At 43.3% G+C, this 23,499-nt stretch overlaps 1 protein-coding gene across 7 annotated transcripts in view; it reads left to right on the forward strand.

Moving 5' to 3' along the window:
* FBXL20 (F-box and leucine rich repeat protein 20) overlaps positions 1-23,499 on the forward strand; it is a 126,799-nt gene that overhangs the window by 65,875 nt on the left and 37,425 nt on the right. For 5 of the 7 annotated variants that reach the window (XM_034941968.3, XM_024926240.4, XM_024926241.4 and 2 more), the window contains exons 3-5: positions 17,953-18,007; positions 20,498-20,572; positions 22,496-22,590. In XM_034941968.3, the coding sequence (XP_034797859.1) occupies positions 17,953-18,007; positions 20,498-20,572; positions 22,496-22,590 (225 nt within the window). The remainder of the gene's footprint in view (positions 1-17,952; positions 18,008-20,497; positions 20,573-22,495; positions 22,591-23,499) is intronic. The other 2 variants (XM_034941967.3, XM_055101051.2) reach the window with 1 other exon arrangement.

The raw sequence follows: 23,499 nt of genomic DNA on the forward strand, positions 1-23,499 counted from the left end.
GGGGTGGTGGCTGGGCAGAGGGGCTCCTCACTTCCCAGACGGGGCGGCTGCCGGGTGGAGGGGCTCCTCACTTCTCAGACGGGGCAGCTGGTCAGAGACGCTCCTCACCTCCCAGACGGGGTGGTGGCGGGGCAGAGACACTCCTCAGTTTCCAGACGGGGTCGCGGCCGGGCAGAGGCGCTCTTCACATCTCAGACGGGGCGGCGGGGCAGAGGCGCTCCCCACATCCCAGATGATGGGCGGCCGGGCAGAGACGCTCCTCACTTCCTAGACGGGATGATGGCCGGGAAGAGGCGCTCCACACTTCCCAGACTGGGCGGCCGGGCAGAGGGGCTCCTCACATTCCAGACGATGGGTGGCCAGGCAGAGACGCTCCTCACTTCCTAGATGGGGTGGCGGCCGGGCAGAGGCTGCAATCTCGGCACTTTGGGAGGCCAAGGCAGGCGGCTGGGAGGTGGAGGTTGTAGTGAGCCAAGATCACGCCACTGCGCTCCAGCCTGGGCAACATTGAGCACTGAATGAGCGACACTCCGTCTGCAATCCCGGCACCTCGGGAGGCTGAGGCTGGCAGATCACTCGCGGTCAGGAGCTGGAGACCAGCCCGGCCAACACGGGGAAACCCCGTCTCCACCAAAAAAATACGAAAACCAGTCAGGCGTGGCGGCGTGCGCCTGCAATCCCAGGCACTCGGCAGGCTGAGGCAGGAGAATCAGGCAGGGAGGTTGCAGTGAGTCGAGATGGCGGCAGTACAGTCCAGCCTCGGCTGGGTATCAGAGGGAGACCGTGCAAAGAGGGAGACGGAGACGGAGATGGGAGAGGGAGGAGGGAGAGGGAGAGGGAGAGCTGAATTTTTTTCCTTCTAAAATAGTAGAGAGCCAGGTGTGACTCAGGCCTATAATCTGAGCTACTTGGGAGGCTGAGGCAGGCGGATTGCTTCAGGCCAGGAGTTAGAGACCAGCCTGGGTAACATGGCTAGGCCCTATCTCTTAAAAAAGAAAAAAGAAAAAGGAAAAAGGCAGCAATTCATAATGTGTTGGGGTCCCCTAGATCCATCCACAGGTGTGGTGATGTGCAGGAGGATCCACAGGACTCATCATGTAGTCATACACACAACTATGGTTTATTATAAGAAAGGATACTGCTGGGCACGGTGGCTCATGCCTGGAATCCCACCACTTTGGGAGGCCAAGGTGGGCAGATCATGAGGTCAGAAGATCGGGACCATTCTGGCTAACACGGTGAAACCCCGTCTGTACTAAAAATACAAAAAATTAGCCAGGCCTGGTGGCGGGCACCTGTAGTCCCAGCTACTTGGGAGGCTGAGGCAGGCGAATGGCGTGAACCCAGGAGGCGGAGCTTGCAGTGAGCCGAGATCAGCCACTGCACTCCAGCCTGGGCACAGAGCGAGACTCTGTCTTAAAAAAAAAAAAAAAAAAAGATACAAAGAAAAATCAGCAAAGGGGAAAGGTGCACAGGTAAAATGTGTAGGAAACTAGAAGCAAGCTTCCGAGGGTCCTTTCCCAGTGGAATCACACAGGGTGCACTTAATTCCTCCAGGAGCAAGTTGTGACGACACATGTGAAATATTGTCCATTAGAGAAGTTCATCAGTGAATGGTAGGAACCCTTCCAAAATCCAGCGGCTTAGGTGCCATTCAGGGGCTAACCTTGCAAGCAGGCATTTCTAAAGATAGCATTCTTAGGCCTGCTCTGTTAACTCTTTTCTGCACATGTGCAATCTCATATTCATTTCAGAGAAGCTCGCACACAATGTTTTATATTTCTTGTAGCCTTTCCTTCGGTTTAAATTCTAGGAGTTGAAGGTGTGGAAAAATTTAAGTCTGTGTTTTCCTTCCTTTGAAAAGCATTAATAGTTAAGAACATGGACTCTACAATCTGACTTCCTGGATTCTGTCATACACTTGCTGTTAATTGAGGACACAATGCTTGGCACATAGTAAATGCTATAAAATTGTTAGGCATGTATTGTTACATTGGTTCTACTTTTTACTCATAGACCATAAAGTGAGTTTATGCTGTTTATAAATTACCCAGTCTGAGGTATTTTGTTGTAGCAGGCCAAATGGATTAAATATAAAAGTATAAAATACAAAAACTGGTAATAGAAATAGTCAAACCATTACAGTGCCGGGCTGTTTAGTTAATGAAGAGACAAACAGATTTAGTCATTTAGGAGAGTTTCTCTATGTGGGATGACAACCGATGTTCTTTATGAGGGACATTAGATGTATAGAAATAATTAAATTACCTTTCCTTAAACTTTAATGTGGGTACAAACATTTGTTGAGTGCCTACAGTGTTCCAGGCATTATGCTGAAGATAGAAATAAACAATCACTGTCCTCAAGGAGCTCACAAGGCAGTAGAGAGAACAGGCATGGAAATAATCAATATAGAGCTAGAAAAGAGGTTTTGCCTAGGGCATTATAGCAATCTCACATGTAGGGCTTTAAACCTAGCATGGAGAGTTCAGAAAATGCTTCCCCAGAAATGAGACAAATGAGCTGTGACTTAAAGAGTAGTAGCCCGTATCTACAAAAAAATACAAAAATTAGGCTGAGCATGATAGCTCCCACCTGTAATCCCAGCACTCTGGGAGGCCGAGGCGGGCAGAAAATCTGAGGCCAGGAGTTCGAGACCAGCCTGACTAACATGGTAAAACCCCATCTCTACTAAAAATACAAAAATTAGCCGGGCATGATGGCACACACCTGTAATCCCAGCTACTTGGGAGGCTGAGGCAGAAGAATCGCTTGAACCCCGGAGGTGGAGGCTGTAAAAAAATCATGCCACTGTACTCTAGCCTGGGCGCAGAGCGAGACTCTGTCTTAACAAAACAAAACGAAAATAAAAATTAGCCAGGTGTGGTGGCACATGCGTGTAGTCCCATGAGAGAGATTGTTGTGTTGAGTCCTTTTTGTGGGCAGAGGAAAAGGACTTTGATTCAGGTATGCTACAAGATTTGAGGCCCAAGCTCTTTGCATAGTACCTAGTATTGTAATTTAGGATTTTATTTTTAAAGGCTTGCCTGGCAAATTAGCCATCATTTATCTCTCTTGGAGAATTTACAAACTTTGTACATGTACTCCTTTTGTAAATTGGATGCTGCCTCTCTGTAGGATATTATTTTCTCCCTGGTTTGTTTCTGCCTAATTGTCATCTGTTTTAATATTGTCAAGCTCATTGTTCCATTTCCTGGAGGAAAAATAAAAACACTCTCTAGAGTACATTGGATGTTTTAGTCTCTCAGGGAGAGACTTTGGCCCTGTTTGGCCCCTCATTTTCTTTCTTTTTCTTTAAAAGCAAATTATTTAATTAATCTATTTATTTGATTATTTTTGAGACGGAGTCTTGCTCTGTCGCCCAGACTGGAGTGTTAGTGATGTAATCTTGGCTCACTGCAACCTCCACTTCCCAGGTTCAAGCAGTCTTCCTGCCTCAGCCTCCCAAGTAGCTGGGATTACAGACACACGCCACTATGTCCGGCTAATTTTTGTAGTTTTAGTAGAGCTGGGGTTTCACCATGTTGGCCAGGCTGGTCTTGAATTCCTGACCTCATGTGATCCGCCTGCCTCAACCTCCCAAAGTGCTGGGATTACAGGCATGAGCCACTGCACCTGGCCTATTTTTTATTTTTTATTTTTATTTTTTATTTTTTGAGACAGAGTCTTGCTCTGTTGCCCAGGCTGGAGTGCAATGGCACAATTTTGGCTCACTGCAACCTCAGCCTCCCAGCTTCAAGCAATTCTCCTGCCTCAGCCTCCTGAGTAGCTGGGATTACAGGCAGCCACCATCATGCCCGGCTAATATTTGTTTTGTATTTTTGTAGAGACAGGGTTTTACCATGTTGGCCAGGCTGGTCTTGAACTCCTGACCTCAGGTGATCCGCTTGCTTCAACCTCCAAAAGTGCTAGGATTACAGGTATGAGCCACCGCGCCCATCCTATTTTTGATTTTTTTGAGACAGAGCCTTGCTGTGTCACCCAGGTTGGAGTGCAGGTGACACAATCATAGTTTGCTGCAGCCTCAAACTCCTGGACTCAAGCAATTCTCCCATTCCAGCCTAGTAGCTAGGGCTACAGGCATGTGCCATCACACCTGGCTAATTTAATTTTTTTTCGTAGAAACAAGGTCTTGCTATGTTGCTCAGGCTGGTCTCGAGCTCCTGGCCTCAAGTGATCCTCCTGCCTTGGCCTCCCAAAGCACTGGGATTACAGGTGTGAGCCACCATACCCGACCTTTTTTCCCTCTGTTTTTTTTCTGAACCATTAGAGATAAGTTATAGACATGATGCTTTTTACCCCTGAAAGCTGCAGTATTTTCTAAAAACAAAAACACTATATATACATATATATCTAAGATAGATAGATAGATACAAAACACCACAGTACAGTAATCAAAGTGAAGATACCGAGCATTGGCACAGTACTATTATGTAATCCAGAGACCCTGTTCTAGTTATTAATATTTTTTCATTTATATCCTTTATAGTAAAGGGGGAAAATATTTTTCTTCTTGATTCAGTTCCAGCCAGTATCTCAGATTACATTTATTTGTCACCTCTCTTTGGATGTATTTAATCTGCAACAATTTTTCAGTCTTTGTCTTTCACAACATTGACAGTTTTGAAGATTATAGGCCAGTTACTTTGTAGAATGTCCTTCATTATTAAATTTAACTTATGAATTTGGGTTAGAATATCATAGAAGTAGTATCCTTCTAACTGTATCACAACATAGGCATAAGATGTCTGTTTGTCCTCTTACTGGTGATGTCAGCTTTGATCATTAAGTCTGAGGAGTATCTGCCAGATTTTTTCGTTGGCATGTTACTTTTTTTTCCCTTTGTTTAAAGAATGTCCTATGGTAAAAATACTTTGAGACATTGTATTTATTTTATTTTATATTATTTTTTTTGACAGAGTCTTGCTCTGTCACCCAGGCTGAAGTGCAGTTGCCAGTGAAAGCACACTGCACCCTTGAACTGCTCTCAAGCAATCCTCCCACCTCTGTCTCCTGAGTAGCTGGGATTACAGGCATGCCTCAACATGCCTAGCTAATTTTTAAATTTTTTGTAGAGATAGGGATCTCATTATGTTGCCTAGGCTGTCTTGAACTCCTGGCCTCAAGTGGTCCTTCCACCTTGGGCCTCCAAAATCACTGGAATTAGAGTCATGAGCAACTGTGCCTAGCCATGACATTGTAAATATCTTGTTTCTCATAAAACTTTGACTCACTAATTTGATTCTTTCCTGAAACAGTTATTACTATTGCAGTTGCAATATGATTGTGATTTTCTAAATTTACCGTTACTTCCACATTTTATTAGTTGGGGTTCCATTGTAAAGAAGAGCTTTCTCTTGGACTCCATTTTGTTATTTGTTTGTGTTTATATCCGTATGGATTCATGGATTGCTGATATATTCAGTGCATTGTTATCTCATTTGGGTTATCATTATTTTGATGCTCAAACTGTTTCAGATTTAGCCAGTGGGATCCCCTTCCAACTGTGTCCTTTGTCCTTTGAATATGTTCCCATCATTCATTGAGCACTTCCTTGTTTTCTGGCACAACAAGGTGTTTCAGACCCTTCTTATACCTCCCTTCATTCAGTCCTGGAATCAGTCATTTCTCCAAGGAGCCCTTGTATTTTTTTTTAGTAGAGAATGGTATTTATAAACTACAGTCTTTTTTTTTTTTTTTTTTTTTTTTTGAGGCAGAGTTTCGCTCTGTTGCCCAGGCTGGAGTGCAGTTGGCGTGATCTCGGCTCACTGTAACCTCCACCTCCCATGTTCAAACAATTCTCCTGCCGCAGCCTCCCAAGTAACTGGGATTACAGGCACCCGCCACCACGCCCGGCTAATTTTTGTATGTTTAGTAGAGATGGGGTTTCACCATGTTGGCCAGGCTGGTCTTAAACTCCTGACCTCATGTGATGCGCCCGCCTTGGCCTCCCAAAGTGCTGGGATTACAGGCATGAGCCACTTTGCCTGGCCAGAAACTATACAGTCTTTATTCTAGATATGCTCATTGCTCCTGAGTGGCATTGCTTCTAGACTTTCTCATAAGACAGAGCTAAGAAATACATGTTTGGTTACCCGGGCGTGGTGGCAGGCGCCTATAGTCCCAGCTACTTGGAAGGCTGAGGCAGGAGAATGGCATGAACCCGGGAGGTGGAGCTTGCAGTGAGCCGAGATTGTGCCACTGCACTCCAGCCTGGGCAACAGAGTGAGATTCCATCTTGAAAAAACAAAACAAAACAAAAAAGAAATACATGTTTGGTTGTAGATGTATTTTTTTTTAAAGTCTCCTTGTGGATGTACTTTAATAAATACATGGTTTTTGGGGGGTGCGTGTGTACATCTTACGTAATTTTATATCTGCCCATATTTATATCTGTATAGGTGGCTGGATAGATTAAAAACTGTGATAATCCTGTTACATAAGCAAACATACCTAGTTCATATTGACACCTCCAATAATATCTAGTTTATTACCTTAGGGTTCATTCTGTCCCTCCTCCTTTCTGTATTTTTTTCTTTCTCCAAGGAAGAAATATAACTCCATAATATGTTTACTTAATCCTAGAAAGCACATAAAGTGATTAACCCATATCACTGTGAAGAAAATCTAATTGGAGCTTATTATTTATCTTTTTTGTTTGCTTTTTGTCTTTAGCCTGATAATACAAAGAAAATATTGAGTTCAGAAGTTAACTTTGAGGCTGGGTATGTTGGTGCATGGCTATAATCCCAACACTTTTAAAGGCCAAGACAGGGCTGGGTGCGGTGGCTCGCGTCTGTAATCCCAGCACTTTGGGAGGCCAAGGCGGGTGGATCATTTGAAGTCAGGAGTTTAAGACTAGCCTGGCCAGCATAGTGAAACGTTGTCTCTACTAAAAATAAAAAAATTAGTGGAGACGAGTGTGGTGGCACATGCCTGTAATCCCAGCTATTCGGGAGGCTGAGGCAGGACAATCACTTGAGCCTGTGAGGCAGAGGTTGTCGTGAGCCAAGATGCTCCACTGCACTCCAGTCTGGGTGACAGAGTGAGATCCTGTTTCAAAAAAAAAAAAAAAAGCCAAGACAGGAGGATTGTTTGAGGCCAGGAGTTCAAGACCATCCTGGGCAACATAGTGAGAGCCCTGTCTCTACAAAAGCGTGTGTGTATATATCTTAGCCAGGTGTGGTGGCGTGCACCTGTAGTCCTAACTAGTTGGGAGGTTGAGACGAGAGGATTGCTTGAGGCCAGGAGTTTGAGGCTGCAGTGAGGTATATGATAGCACCACTGCATTCCAGCCTGGGTGACAGAGCAAGACTCCATCTCTAAAAAAATTTTTTTAAATAGGGTCTTGCTCTGTCACGCAGGCTGGAGTGCATTGGCGTGATTATGGCTCACTGTAGCCTTGATATTCCCAGTCTCAGGTGATCCCCCCACCTCAGCCCTCCTAGTAGCTAGGATCACAGGTGGGTGCCACCACACCCAGCTAATTTTTGTATTTTTTTGTAGAGATGGGTTTTCACCATGTTGCCCAGGCTGGCTTGGAATGCCTGGGATTACAGGTATGAGCCACTGTACCTGGCCAAGAATTTTTTTTTAAGTTAACTTTGATTAGTTCTTTAGGTTATTCATTTAGAATATAGTTTGTTTCACTCATTTATTTTCGTATTCAGTTTTGGATTTGTGTCAGTCCGTTTGCATTGCCATAATTAAATACCTGAGACTGGCTAATTTATAAAGAAAAGAGGTTTTTTTTTTTGGCATATGATTCTGCAGCCTATACCAGAAACTAGCGTCTACTGGTGAGAAGTTAGGAAGTCTCTAATCATGGCGGAAGGCAAAGGGGGAGCTTGCTTATCACATGGCAAGAGAGGAAGAGAGAAAAGAGGTAAGTCCCAGACTCTTAAACAACCAGATCGTGTATGAACAACTGGAGGAGAACTCACTTATGATTAAGGGGGTAGTACTAAGCCATTCATGAGGGATCTGCCCCCATGATCTAATACCTCTCACTAGGTCCCACCTCCAACATTGGGGATCACATTTCAACATGAGACTTGAAGGGGACAAACATTCAAACTATATCAGGATTTTTCTCCTTATCCTTATTCAGTGTATTTTTTTTTTTTTTTAGCAGATAGTTAACTTTGCTGTACCCAAACTGCCTGTCATGGGTGCCAGCTCAAATATAAGTTAAATTCTTTACCCTTAGCTGCTTGGAGTCTGCCCTGTGCGTGCAGTGTTCAGAGGTCAGTCAGTAATTTGAACAGAATTTATGTTGCCTCACATTGGATCTCTCTACAATTTACAATGTGGTTGCTCCAAATTCTGTTCTCTAGTTTTCCTTTGCAGGTTTCTATCCATTTTCTAAATGTTCTGAGGGTCCCAAATATAACCTGCCCTCAGGATAAATGCTGTAAAACTAGAAATTGTCATTCCCCTCTCCCTTTAATATCTACCTGTTTTTGTTCACTTTCCAATACATTCAGGTGGTAATTTTTAATATTTCATTCCCAATTTATAATTGTATCTGGAAGGTTAGTTCAGTGGAAGCTTACTCAGCCATGACCAGAAGTGAAACCAATTTTATGTTTGATTATTTAAAACATGTTATTTCAAGAGTCAGATCTGTACAAAAAGGTATTACTTAAAAGATATGTCTCTCCACTCCAACCTTCTTTCTACCCCATTCTCATCCTTCATTTTGAATCATTTCACAAGAGTTTTGTCTGAGGAATGATTATTACTACTATTTTTTTTGAGACAGGGTCTCACTCTCATCCAGGCTGGACTGCAGTGGCACAATCACAGCTCACTGCAGCCTCAACTTCCCAGGGTCAGGTGATCCTCTCACCTCAGCCTCCTGAGTAACTAGGACTACAGGTGCCTGCCACCACGCCCGGCTAATTTTTATATTTTTTGTAATGACAGAGTTTTGCCATATTCTCCAGGCTGGTCTCAGAACTCCTGAGCTCAAACCCATCCACCTGCCTTGGCACTTCCCAAAGTGCTAGGATTACAGGCGTGAGCCACTGCACTTGGCCTAAAGAATGATTCTTGACCTTGACTTTTTTTGAGTATTAAATCTCAAATGCCATCATTGACATTCATTTTTTATCAGTTGGATTTGGATTAAGAGATTTCATCTTCATCTGGAGATTAGAATTTGTAAGTTAATGATCAAACCTTGCTGCAATGCACTGTTGTCATATTTCTTATCCTGATACGTTTCACGACTTAATTGGAGGATTAAAAAGAGAAACGTCTACTTGTTCTGCAGTTTTCTTCAAAAAAAAAAATGAATTGCCAAACTCTAAATTCACAATTTTATAAATGTTTTTATAGTAGTTAGGTGATCCCTCTTTAATATTATTAAGAAACACCTGGGCCAGGCGCCATTGCTCACGCCTGTAATCCCAGCACTTTGGGAGGTGGGCGGATCACGTGAGGTCAGGAGCCAGCCTGGCCAACATGGTGAAACCCTGTCTCTACCAAAAATGTAAAAAATTAGCCGGGTGTGGTGGCGAGTGCCTGTAATCCCAGCTACTTGGGAGGCTGAGGCAGGAGAATTGCTTGAACCTGGGAGGTGGAGGTTGTGGTGAGCCGAGATCCTGCCACTGCACTCCAGCCTAGGTGACAGTGTGAGACTCTTGTCTAAAAAAAAAGAAAAGTCACCTGGAGAGAATGTTTAGAAAAGATAGATTCCTGGGTCCCTCACCTAGAGGAATCTGTAGGTCTGAGCTAGGACCCAGGAATCTGCATTTTAACAAGCACTCCAGGTATACTCATGCAGTTGATTCATGAGCCATTCTTTAGTACACGGTGAAGCGTAAGAATAAGAACTAAATCTTGGGACGTGCCTTCATTTGAAAACAGAAGTATAGGCCGGGCACGGTGGCGCACGCCTTTAATCCCAGCACTTTGGGAGGCCGAGGTGGGTGGATCACGAGGTCAGGAGTTCAAGACCTGCCTGGCCAAGATGGTGAAACCCCGTCTCTACTAAAAATACAAAAAATAGCCAGGCGTGGTGGCAGGTGCCTGTAATCCCAGCTACTCAGGAGGCTGAGGCAGAGAATTGCTTGAACCTGGGAGGTTGCAGTGAGCCGAGATTGCATCACTGCACTCCAGCCTGGGCGACAGAGCGAGACCCATCTCAAAAAAAAAAAAAAGAAAACAGAAGTATATTAAAGACATACAAGGTGGTGTCTGAGAAGCCAGGAGAAGAGATTCTTAATAAGTAGGGAATGGTCGGTGTGTCCTGTATTTTAAGGGGGTGAGGCTTATTGAAAACTGAAAAAGGCCTTTGAATAGTAAGGCCTTGACAAGTAAGTCAGTAGTATTCTTCAAGGTACAATTGCAATTGAGTAAAGACCGGAATTAGATTGTAAAGTAAGAAGAAAGAGGTGATGAGAGAAAACCCCCTTCTTAACTGTCCCCACCCATCTTGATCTCATTGTTTCATTACTTTCAATAGCACCTATATTTTCAGGTCACACATTATGTTGGTTAATAAGCTGCCTAGTGTCTACTGTTTTCTTCAACAAGAATATATGCTTCTGAAAAGCAGATATTTTATATTGTTACTGAATTTCCTCTCTGACACAGTATTGGATATAATTAAGAACTTTAGGGACACCTAATGACTTGCCTTTTTCTGGACAGCTGTGAATTAATGAGGTTAAGGCTGGGTGTGGTGGCTCACACCTGTAATCCCAGCACTTTGGGAGGCCGAGGCGGGCAGATCACTCGAGGTGAGTAGTTTGAGACCAGCCTGGCCAACATGGTGAAACGCTGTCTCTACTAAAAATACAAAAATTAGCTGGCGTGGTGGCAGGCACCTGTAATTCCAGCTACTTGGGAGGCTGAGGCAGGAGAATCACTTGAACTAGCGAGGTGGAGGTTGCAGTGATCCGAGATTGCGCCATTGCACCCCAGCCTGGGCAATAGAGTGAGACTCCATCTCAGAAAAAATACAAATTAAGAAAAAAACAAAAAGATGGCCGGGCACTGTGGCTCACACCTGTAATCCCAGTACTTTGGGAGGCCAAGGCAGGCGGATCATGAGGTCAGGAGTTTGCAACCAGCCTGACGAACATGGTGAAACCCCATCTCTACTAAAAATAATAAAATTAGCCAGGCATGATGGTGCGCACCGGTAATTCCAGCTACTCAGGAGGCTGAGGCAGGAGAATCGCTTGAACCTGGGAGACGGAGGTTGCAGTGAGCCGAGATCGCGCCACTGCAGTCCAGTCTGGGCAACAGGATGCGCCTCCATCTCAAAAAAAAAAAAAAAAAAAAGTAACTACCTTCATTATCAAATATATGGAATAAATAGAATTTAGGCCGGGCACAGTGGCTCACGCCTGTAATCCCAGCACTTTGGGAGGCTGAGGCAGGCGGATCATGAGGTCAGGAGATGGAGACCATCTTGGCTAACACATTGAAACCCATCTCTACTAAAAATACAAAAAAAAAAAAAAAATTAGCCAGGCGTGGTGGCAGGTGCCTGTAGTCCCAGCAACTCGGGAGGCTGAGGCAGGAGAATGGCATGAACCCAGGAGGCGGAGCTTGCAGTGAGCCTAGCTTGTACCACTGCACTCCGGCCCAGGGGACAGAGTGAGACTCCATCTCAAAAAAAAAAAAAGATAGAATTTAAAGGGTTGCTAAATAATAGCAAATACTTAGACATACTAGATGTAGAGTGGTAGAAGGGATTTAAGTGCTGAGGCTTATATCCATCTTACTAGGGAGCCAGATTAGAACTGGAAAGACTAAGTTCTTACTACTTTTTATTTTTTTGAGATGGAGTATAGGTCTGTCTCCCAGGCTGGAGTGCAGTGGCACAATCTCGGCTCACTGCAACCTCCATCACCTGGGTTCAAGCGATTCTCCTGCCTCAGCCTCCCGATAGCTGTGATTAGAGGTGCCTGCCACCACACCCAGCTAATTTTTGTATGTTTAGTAGAGATGGGGTTTTACTGTGTTGGCCAGGCTGGTCTCAAACTCCTGACCTCGTGATCCGCCTGCCTCGGCCTCCTAAAGTGCTGGGATTACAGGCATGAGCCACCATGCCCGGCCAGTTCTTACTACTTTAATAGAGGAACATAGTGACTATATTTGTCTTCTCCTTTTAATTTTTTAAATGCTCTAAAACGTTCAAATCCAAGTGAAAAGCTTAACTCAATGACATCTTAATACTTAGAACCCCTTCAGGACATTCTAAGAACAGAATTAGGATTGTTGAGATGTGTGTTTAATGGTACTCCTAGGTCTGCACACATCTGACTACCAACCTGATGTTTCATGTCTGTCTATTGTGCTTTATTTCATAGAGAACCTTTCTCTTGAAAGGTTACTAAAGTCTAATTAGGATCATTGCTTGTAAAGCCTCTCACCTGTGACTCCTGCCACCCCCATATAATATTTATAAAAATTGCTCAGGAGTTAGTGATGTTTTGGCAAACCTAAGAATCTTTAGATTATGAAGCTCCTCATAAAAGTACAGTTTAGTGAATGACAGGAAAAAGCAGCAGCATTTCATCAATGTAATGTTTGTTACATTAGATAAATTTTTTGTTTTGGGAATTGAGTTACCTAGATTGGAAGTATATATGTTTATTTGGGAGTGGAGTTGGATAATCAATATTGAAGAAGATAGAAAATTTATTAAGGAGAACCATCAGGGTGGTAGCAAATTTGTCTCAAGGGAAGAAGAAAGGCATACAACCTTTCCTGGTTGTTTGATACCCTCCCTTGCCTGCCACTTAGAAACTGAAAAGGAAAAAAAAAGAGTCTTAATAGAGAACCCAGGTAAGACTTGGAAACAAAGAGATGAAAAATAAGAAAAAATCAGAAATGCTTAAAAGGACAGTAAAGTGTAATGAAAGAAGGGAAAATAAATAATATGACAGGTAAGGAGAAGATAAAATACTGCAGCAGCTAAATTTAAAAGCCAAAAGTTTTGTTACTGAGCAAAAGAGGCTTGCTGCTTGATGCACTCAAAACTAATATTGTGACACGGGGTTTTGTTTTTTTGTTTGTTTTTTAGAAACAGGCTTACTCTGTTGTCCAGGCTAGAGTGCAGTGGCGTAATCATAGCTCACTGCAACCTCGTACTCCTGGGTTCAAGTGATCCTCCCACCTTGGCCTCTGGAGTAGCTGGGGCTACATATACGTGCATACCACCATGCGCAGCTGATTTTTTGTGTTTTTTTTTTTTAATTTTTGAGAGAGAGTCTCACTTTGTTGCCTAGGCTGGAGTGCAGTGGCGCGATCTCAGTTCACTGCAACCTCTGCCCCCCTGGGTTCAAGCGATTCTTCTGCCTCAGCCTCCCAAGTAGCTGAGATTACAGGCGTGTGCCACCATGCCTGACTAATTTTTGTGTTTTAGTAGAGACTGGGTTTCACCATGTTGATCAGGCTGGTCTTGAGCTCCTGACCTCAAGTGATCCATCCACCTTGGCCTCCCAAAGTGCTGGGATTACAGGCTTGAGCCACCAAGCCCAGCCTAATTTTTGTGTTTTTTTGTAGAGATAGGGTCTCACCGTGTTGCCCAGGCTGGTCTCAACCTCCAGGGCTCAAGTAATCCTCCTTGCCTTAGCCTCCCAAAGTGCTGGGGTTATAGGCATGAGCCACTGTGCCTACCCGACAGTGAGTTTTCGAGTAAAGGAAAGATTTTTATTGCAAGTCGACTAACACGTAGACAGGAGTCCAACTCAAATCTGTTGCCCTGTGCTGGCTTTAATGCACTAATTTTATTAGAAAAGGTTTAGGGGATGAATTCTTAGATTAGGTAACTGGCGGAAGAAAAGGGGAGGTCTGGAAAGTCTTCAGGCATGCATGGCTGTCTTTTCATGCTACGTCATGGATTGCATGTGCAAATTCAGGGGAAGTTAGTATGAAACGTGATGGAAATTCTAGCTGTGACATCGGCAAACTGGTTCTATGCAGACTCCAGTTGGACACATTGGTTCCAGCTGATGTCACCCAGTTTTGTGATCTTACAAGCAGAAGGAGTTTCAGCAAGTTGTTTCGTTTCTTTCTTTTTTTTTTTTTTTTTTAATTTGTAGACAGGGTCTCATTCTGTCACTGGAGTGCAGTGGGGCGATCTCAGCTCACTGCAACCTCTGTTTCCTTGATTCAAACAATCCTCCCGCCTCAGCCTCCCGAGTAACTGAGGCTACAGGCACACGCCACCACACCCAGGTAGTTTGTATTTTTTGTAGAGACATGGTTTTTCCCTGTTGCCCAGGCTGGTCTTGAACTCATGGGCTCAGTCTCAATCTGTCTGCTCTCCTCAGCCTCCCAAAATGCTGGGATTACAGGTATGAGCCACCACACCTGGCCTAAGTTTTTTTTCTTCTTCTTCTTCTTTTTTTTCTTTCTCTTTTATTTATTTCTCTTTTCTTTTTTTTTTTTTTTTTTGAGGTGGAGTCTCACTCTGTCACCTAGGCTGGAGTGCAGCAGCATGATCTCGGCTCACTGCAACCTGCACCTCACAGGTTCAAACAATTCTCCTGCACAAGTAGCTGGGTATACAGCGTCCACCACCACGCCTGGCTAATTTTTGTATTTTAGTAGAGACGGGGTTTCGCCATATTGGCCAGGCTGGTCTCGAACTCCTGACCTCAGGTGATCCAGCTGTCTCGCACCATTGTTATACTTGCTTTCCGTGTTGCTCCTTGCTTAACCCTCCCAGCTTATTTAATTTATTATCAGTTTTAAACAGTCCCTTACATGGGCCTCTATAGTTGGAGAAAAATCAAAATATCAGAAATCTGTTAGAGGAAGTAAATGTGTAAGAAAACATAAGGGAAGATTCTTGAAACCAGTTCAGTTGCTATTAATAGTTTTTCTGACATCATGCAAATATTTCAATCACCAAAAGCACTTTCTGCTTCAAAACTGAAAATATTTAAAATAGTGTGATACTGGCATAAAGCAGACATAGACCAATGGAATAGAATAGAGAGCTCAGAAATAAACCTTCACGTATATGGTCAAATGATTTTTGTCAAAGATGCCAGGACCATTCAGTGGGGAAAAGTACAGTCTTTTCAATAAATGGTCTTGCAAAGACCTATATCTAAGAACTAAAATTATAAAATCTTTGGAAGAAAACAGGAGAAAAACTTCATGACATTGAGTTTAGCAGTGATTTCTTGGATTTGACACCAAAAGTTCAGGAAATGAAAGAAAAAATAGATAAAGTGGATTACATCAAAATTTAAAACTTGTTTTAAAGCCTGGCGTGTGGTGGTGGGATGCCTGTAATCCCAGCTACTCGGAAGGCTGAGACAGGCGAATCACATGAACCCAAGAGGCTGAGGTTGCAGTGAGCCGAGATTGTGCCACTGCACTCCAGCCTGGGCGACAGAGCAAAACTCCGTCTTAAAAAAAAAGAAAACAGAACTCAGTCTATCACCCAGGCTGGAGTACAGTGCTGTGATTGTAGCTTACTGCAGCCTCAAACTGAACACAATAGATCCTCCTACATCAGCTTCCCAAGTAGCTGGAACTACAGGCATATACCAGCATGCCTGGCTACTTTGTTTTTGTTTGTTTGTTTGTTTTTTGAGACACAGTCTCACTCTTGTCTCCCAGGCTGGAGTACAATGGCACCATCTCAGCTCACTGCAACCTCCACCTCCCAGGTTCAAGCGATTCTTCTGTCTCAGCCTCCCGAGTAGCTGGGATTACAGGCGCCCCCACCACCACGCCTGGCTAATTTTGTATTTTTAGTAGAAATGGGGTTTCACCATGTTTGTCAGGCTGGTCTCGAACTCCTGACCTCAGATGACCCACCCACCTCAGCCTCCCAAAATGCTGGGATTACAGTCGTGAGCCACTGTTCCCGGCTTAATTTTTAAAATTTTTGTAGAGACAGGGTCTCACTGTATTTTCCAGGCTGTTCTCAAACTCTTGGCCTCAAGTTATCCTCCTGCCCTCACATCCCAAAATGGTGGAATTACAGGTTTTAGCCATCATGCCTAGCCAAAGCTATGTTTTTTCTTTTCTTTTTTAAAATAGGGAGCCTCACTGTGTTGCCCAGGCTGGTCTTGAACTCCTGGCCTCTAGCAGTCTTTCCACTTCAGCCTCCCAAAGAGGTGGGATTATAGGCATGAGCCACCTTGCCTGATCTCCCATTCACTTTTATTTCCAGGATTCCCTGACCTATTTGCACAGGTAGCTTATGGTGTGGTTTATCAGGCTTTCAGCAAATAACTTATTGGTCTACTTCAAAATAAATATTTATTTGCCTTCTATAAGGCTGAGAAAAATTCTAGACAGTAAATATTTTTTAACATTGCTGTGTTAAAGGAGTCTTGTAATTTATTAAATTAGAATGAAATATGTAGAGATCTAACTTTTTTTAATTTATATTTTGTTTCTGGGTTTTTTTTCTAGACATTTAACATTTTTCATTGCTGTTTTTTAGGCTTTATTAAATCATCTTTTTTCCTTCATAACTGTAAAATACTTCATTAAGATCCTTCCCAGCAGGGGCTGGGTGTGGTGGCTCACGCCTGTAATCCCAGCACTTTGGGAGGCTGAGACAGGGCGGATAACCTGACATCAGGAGTTTGAGACCAGCCTGCCCAACACAGTGAAACCCCATCTCTACTAAAAACACAGAAATTACCCGGGCGTGGTGGTGGGTGCCTGTAATCCCAGCTAGTTGGTAGGCTGAGGCACGACAACCACTTGAACCGAGATCATGCCACTGCACTCCAGCCTGGACAGCCGGGTGAGTCTCTCTCAAAAAAACAAACAAACAAAAAGAACAACAACAACAACAACAAAAAATTAGCTGAGCATGGTGGCATGCGCCTTTAGTCCCAGCTATTTGGGAGGCTGAGGTGGGAGAATCACCTGAGCCTGGGTGATTGAGGCTGGAGTGAATGATGACTGCACCACTGCATTTCCAACCTGGGTGACAGGAGTGAGACCTTGTTTCAAATAAAAAAATCCTTCCCATCCAAGCATGTTGGCTCATACATGCAGTCCTAGCACTTTGGTAGTCTGAGGCAGGAGGATTGCTTGAGCTCAGGAGTTCAAAACCAGCCTGTGCAACATAGGGAGACCCTCATCTCTACAAAAAAATTAAAAAATTAGCCAGGCTTTGTGGCATGTGCCTGTTATCCCAGCTACTCAGGAGGCTGAGGTGGGAGGATTGCTTGGGTCCAGGAGGTCAAGGTTGCATTGAGCTGTGATTGTGCCACTGCACTCAAGCCTGCGTGACAGAGTGAAACCCTGTCTTCAGACAAGACAAAACAAAAAAAGATCCTTCCCCTAGCTTCTTTCTTTTGATAATGTAATGTATTAGGTGGGAATTTTTTTTTTTTTTACTTTAAAAAAACCAGCTAGAGATTATTTATTATCCTTTGGTGTAGGTAATTGAACTTGGTCAGCATCTGTATGTACATTATCAAGTAAAACATTTTTTCCCACTGTGTTTTATATGGGCAGTATTATCTTCACAGATTGCTCAAGCATTTTGTGTGTTTCTTCTAAAGAACTGCCTTTGTGTTTGTGTGTGTATATACATGTAGTCTGTTATTTCTATGCTAAAATCAAGAGCAACTACTTTATCATACTGACCAGGTGCAATAGTTCACACCTGTAATCCTAGCAATTTGGGAGGCCAATTGCTTGAGCCCAAGAGTTCGAGACCAGCCTGGGCAACATGGTGAAACCCCGTTTCTACAAAAAATTAAAAAGTAGCCAGGTATGGTGGCACGCATCTCTAGTCCTAGCTACTCAGGAGCTTGACGTGGGAGGATCACCTGACCCCAGGAAGTCAAGGCTGGGGCGAGCAGTGATTATGCCACTGCTCTCCAGCTTGGCTGACAGAGTGAGACCCTGTCTCAAAATAAATAAAGGTCAACTACTTTATCATACAATAAAATTTGTCTTTCTCTCTTTTCTTTTTAGGATATTTTCTTTTCTAGATGTTGTCACCCTGTGCCGCTGTGCTCAGGTCTCCAGGGTAAGTATTGTTGGCATAGTTACAGGGGGACCCCTTCTTCATACTGATGATAACAGCCTCTTTCATAGGCCATCCATTTATTTTAGGTGTTACTTGTATGTTTTCATGTTTTAAAGGAGATTATTTCACCAATGACATACCCAAACCCATGTAAATTTATGATGGGATTCTACTATATATACTGTCTCTGACTTTTTGTATCTCTTATTTGTGTAATATAAACAGGAAACATTTTCGATGAAAAAGCAATAAACATGCATATTAAAAGTTTAGACTTGACTCAAAATTGTGATGAAATCTTGTTTTATTATGTTTTCCTAGTTCATTTTTTTTTTTTTTACACAAGGACAACTTTAATCTTGCATTTTCCTGTAGTAACATCCACTGCTGGCTATCTATGGATTGAAACTGCATTTGCTAAGAACTGTGAACATGAAGAAACTTTACATGAAGTCACATGTTGATGCAGGCACACAGACATCTTCCAGCACCAACAGAATACATGCGTAACACATACCAGATAGTCTCGATGGATAAGTTTGCTTCACCAGTAATTCTAGTTAGTAAGATTCACAGTTAATGCAGAATCGGAGCTTGCAGTGAGCCGAGATCACACCACTGCACTCTACCCTGGGCGACAGAGCGAGACTCTGTCTCAAAAAAAAAAAATAGTTTCAGAGTAATGATAGTATCTTTTCTAAGTCCCAAATCACTATATCACAGTTGTAAGTCCTACGACCTGATAGGATATAGATAGCAAAGAAGTACTGAACTAAGGCTGGGCCTGGTGGTTCACACCTATAATCCCTTCACTTTGGGAGGCCAAGATGGGAGGATTGCTTGAGGCCAGGAGTTCAAGACTAACCTGGGCAACATAGGCAGCCCTATCTCTACAGAAAATTTAAAAAATTAGGGCTGGGTGCAGTGGCTCACGCCTGTAATCCCAGCACTTTGGGAGGCCCAGGTGGGCAGATCACGAGGTTGGGAGATAGAGACCCTCCTGGCTAACACAGTGAAACCCCATCTCTACTAAAAATACAAAAAATTAGCCAGGCATGGAGGCGGATGCCTGTAGTCCCAGCTACTCGGGAGGCTGAGGCAGGAGAATGGCGTGAACCCGGGAGGTGGAGCTTGCAGTGAGCCAAGATTGCACCACTGCACTCCAGCCTGGGCGACAGAACGAGACTCCGTCTCAAAAAAAAAAAAAAAAAAGCCAGATGTGGTGGTGCATGCCTGTGGTTCCAGCTACTTGGGAGGCTGAGGTGAGAGGATCGCTTGAGTTAGGGAGGTCAAGGCTGCAAGTGACCCATGATTGAGCCACTGCACTCCATCCCAGGTGACAGAGTGACACCGTGTCTCAAGAAATACATATATTTCTCTCTATATATACTCTATATATAGAAAAAGAGAGTGAGAATAGAGCAATATTCAGAGTACTGTCCCTTTTGATGTTTGGTTTTACCTTCATATTTTTCCAGATAGAAGGATTTTTTTTAAGGATCATATTTTTAAGCATAGAAGAAAGACTTGCTTTTCATAAACTGAACTTTTGTCTCATTTTGGGATTAGAAACTAGAATTTTCCAGTTAGAAAACACCTTCTGGCTATGATACTTATCACAACCTGCCCTTTCCTTAACTTCTCTAATTTAAGTGTGCGTGGGCGGGGGGAGGGAGTGTTAGTCTTGTTTTTTGTTTTTTTGCTAAGGTCTTGCTGTGTCACCCAGGCTGGAGTACAATGGTGAGATCATGGCTCACTGCAGCCCTTACCTCCTTGGCTCACCTCCCACCTCAGCCTCCCGAATAGCTGGGACTACAGTTGTATGCCACCATGCCTGACTAATTTTTTAAATTTTTCCCCCCCAGATGAAGTTTCGCTCTGTCGCCCAGGCTGGAGTGCAGTGGCACAATCTTGGCTCACTGCAACCTCCGCCTCCCAGGTTCAAGTGATTGTCCTGCCTCAGCTTCCTGAGTAGCTGAGATTACAGGCACGTGCCACCACACCCGGCTAATTTTTGTATTTTTAGTAGAGACGGGGTTTCACCATGTTGGCCAGGCTGGTCTCGAACTCTTGACCTCAGGTGATCCGCCTGCCTCGGCCTCCTAAAGTGCTGGGATTACAGACGTGAGCCACCATGCCCGACCAGGTTTTTAAATTTTTTTATAGGGATCAGGTCTGGCTATATTGCCCAGGCTGGTCTGGAACTCCTGGGCTCAAGTGATCCTTCCACCTTGGCCTCCCAAAGTGATGGGATTATAAATTTGAGTCACCATGCCTGGCCTAAGATCTTTTGTAGCTGCTAGTTTCTAGTACCCACTCGTTTATGAGATTATCTAATTGGAGAATACAGTATGGGTCAGGAGTAAGACGGCCTGATAAATTTTTGGATCCATTTTAGTCATTAGTTGGTTGAATTGTGAACTTGAATATTGCTGCCTTTTCCCCTTAATTTTAGCTTCTGCTCATTCTGTCTCTTTTTCTTTAAAATAGGCCTGGAATGTTCTGGCTCTGGATGGCAGTAACTGGCAGCGAATTGACCTATTTGATTTCCAGAGGGATATTGAGGTATAATTATGTGGTGTGTGGCCCCAGTTTTCATGTTAGTAATTACAGCATGGAACAGATTAGCCCTAGCCATATTAATCTCATTTTCGTTAAAGAGAGGAACTATTATTTTCAGTGCATCTGAACTTTACAGGAACCCCCAAAGTTACCAAGGGTTTCTGCAGTTTTTGAGAATGAGCCAGATTATTTCACTGAAATAATACAATTACTTAGTATTACTAGGACTAAATAGGACTCTTTGGTCTTGAAATAGGACTAAAAGTTTGTTTTTGCAGTGGAAACATTGAATCTATGTTTGTTTATTTTAGTGAAGACATTTTATATTTGTTTACTGAGGAATAAATAGAGTTATAACTTGTTGGGATGGTGTTCGTATATATTTTTTTGAGATATGTGTTTTGGTTCTTGAGGAGCCAATTTCTTGTGGAGAATGAAGGTTGAATGAGGCCAAAGCCATTTATTGAATTGTTTTTGCTAGAGAGAGAAGTTTTTTCCTCCTCTCACTTTTTGCCCCATGTTTTATCTCCTAGTATAGCCTATTATCTATAAAATGGAGAATGGCTTACACTTAAATTATTTTAAACTGAATTTGAACTCCTGTAGTTCTTATCCTTCTCATCAGGAGGGTAGAAATAAATAGCTTCTTCATGGCTTCTTAAGGATTAAATGAGGTTTTTTGAGGGCACGTGGGATGGCTTACACCTGTAATCTCAGCACTTTGGGAGGCCAAGGTGGGCGGATCACCTGAGGTCAGGAGTTCAAAACCAACCAAAGTGCTTTTAAAATAATATCCACTAGCATTATATGGGATTTTGTTTTTCACAATTCTATACCCTTCATGGATGTAAATATTTAAAGCAACACCGCCCACAGAATTATTCAGCAAGCTTTTGTTTTTGTTTGTTTTCAAGACAGAGTCTCATTTTTTCACCCAGGCTGGAGTGCAGTGGTGCGGTCTCAGCTCACTGCAACCTCTGCCTCCTGGGTTCAAGCAATTCTTGTGCCTCAGCCTCCCAAGTAGCTGGGACTACGGGCGTGAGCCACCATGCCCGGCTAATTTTTGTATTTTTAGTAGAGATTGGGTTTCACCATGTTGACCAGGCTTGTATCGAACTCCTGACCTCAAATGATCGCCTGCCTCAGCCTCCCAAAGTGCTGGGATTATAGGCGGAATCCACTGCGCCTGGCCAGCTTTTGTTTTTGTTGTTGTTGTTGTTGTTGTTTTGAGACAGAGTCTCGCTTTGTCGTCCAGGCTGGAGTGCAGTGGAGGGAGACCTGGGCTCACTACAAGCTCCGTCTCCCGGGTTCACGCCATTCTCCTGCCTCAGCCTCCCGAGTAGCTGGGACTACAGGCACCCGCCATCACGCCCGGCTAGTTTTTTGTATTTTTAGTAGAGATGGGGTTTCACCGTGTTAGCCAGGATGGTGTTGATCTCCTGACCTCGTGATCCACCCGCCTCGGCCTCCCAAAGTGCTGGGATTACAGGCGTGGGCCACCGTGCCTGGCCCCTGACCAGCTTTTGTTAAATGTTCATTGAGTCTCTACTATAAGCAGAGTACTATAATAAACATTTTGGAAAAGATACAAAAAAATAATGTAGTTGCTGTCCTTCAGTAGCTGCAGCTTAACCCAGCTAGGCAGTATATATGCATATAATGCCAAAGAGAACTATAGAACATTATTTTCTCAAGTACAGAATATATTTTACAAGTTAAACAAAATAAGAATATGGGGTTTAGGCATGATGCAAATGATAGGGGTTAATCAGGAAAGCTTTCTCAGGGTAAGTTACAATTTTCCTATTAAATTAGGTCATAATAGAAGCATTTTCTCTTTGTTTATAAATCGTTAAAAATGAGTATGTGTTCTTTTCTAAAGTAATGAGGTGGGTTATCTTTTTGTTTGCCTGTCTCATTTTACAGGGCCGAGTAGTGGAGAATATTTCAAAACGATGTGGGGGCTTTTTACGAAAGTTAAGTCTTCGTGGATGTCTTGGAGTGGGAGACAATGCATTAAGGTAAAAACATAACTATTGATTAATCTTCTTGATGGAAGTGAAGAGCAGCACCATCTCACCCAGAAAAGGCTAAAATCATTAAAATTCCTAAGTTATTAAAAATGCAACCACACATACATTGCTTATAATCTGAAAATATCCAGTAATAAGAAATGTAGTTTTAACAATAAACAAGAACAAGTACTGCCTGAAAAAAACCCAGATTCCCCATCATAAGTGGTTCTTTTGGAGCTTTGAATAAGTTTTTTTAAAATTAATTAATATTTTTATTTTATGTTTTGAGACAAGGTCTCACACTATCACCCAGGCTGGAGTGCCCTGGCATAATCATGGCTCACTATAGTCTTGAACTCCTGGACTCAAGCAATCCTCCCTCTCCTGAGTAGCTGTGACTGAAGACGTGTACCACCATGCCTGGCTAAGTTTTAAAATTTTTTTATAGAGTCAGGGTCTCATTTTGTTGTCCAGGCTGGTCTCGAACTCTTGCACTCAAGCAGTCCTCTTGCTTCAGCCTCCCAAAGTGCTGGAATTACGGGCATGAGCCACTGCACCCAGCCTAGTTCTTTTTTAGGGTTATGGTTAACCCTAACCTGGGCAGTGACCCCAGGACTTTGGGAGGCTAGGTGGGAGGATTACTTGAGGCCAGGAGTACAAGACCAATCTAGGCAGCATGGCAAGGCTCCCATCTCTACAAAAAACTTTTTTTAATTAGCCAGGTTAGGTGACATATGCCTGTAAACCCAGCTACTTGGGATACTGAGTGAAGTAGGAGGATCACTTGAGCCTGGGAGGTTGAGGCTACAGTGAGCTGTGATTGTACCACTGTACTCCAGCCTGAGTGACAGAGGAAGACCCTGTCTCTAAAAATAAATAAATAAATAAGCCATCATTTATTTTTTTAATTTAAAA

This window comes from Pan paniscus, chromosome 19 (genome assembly GCF_029289425.2).
Source record: "Pan paniscus chromosome 19, NHGRI_mPanPan1-v2.0_pri, whole genome shotgun sequence".
NCBI classification, from domain to species: domain Eukaryota; kingdom Metazoa; phylum Chordata; class Mammalia; order Primates; family Hominidae; genus Pan; species Pan paniscus.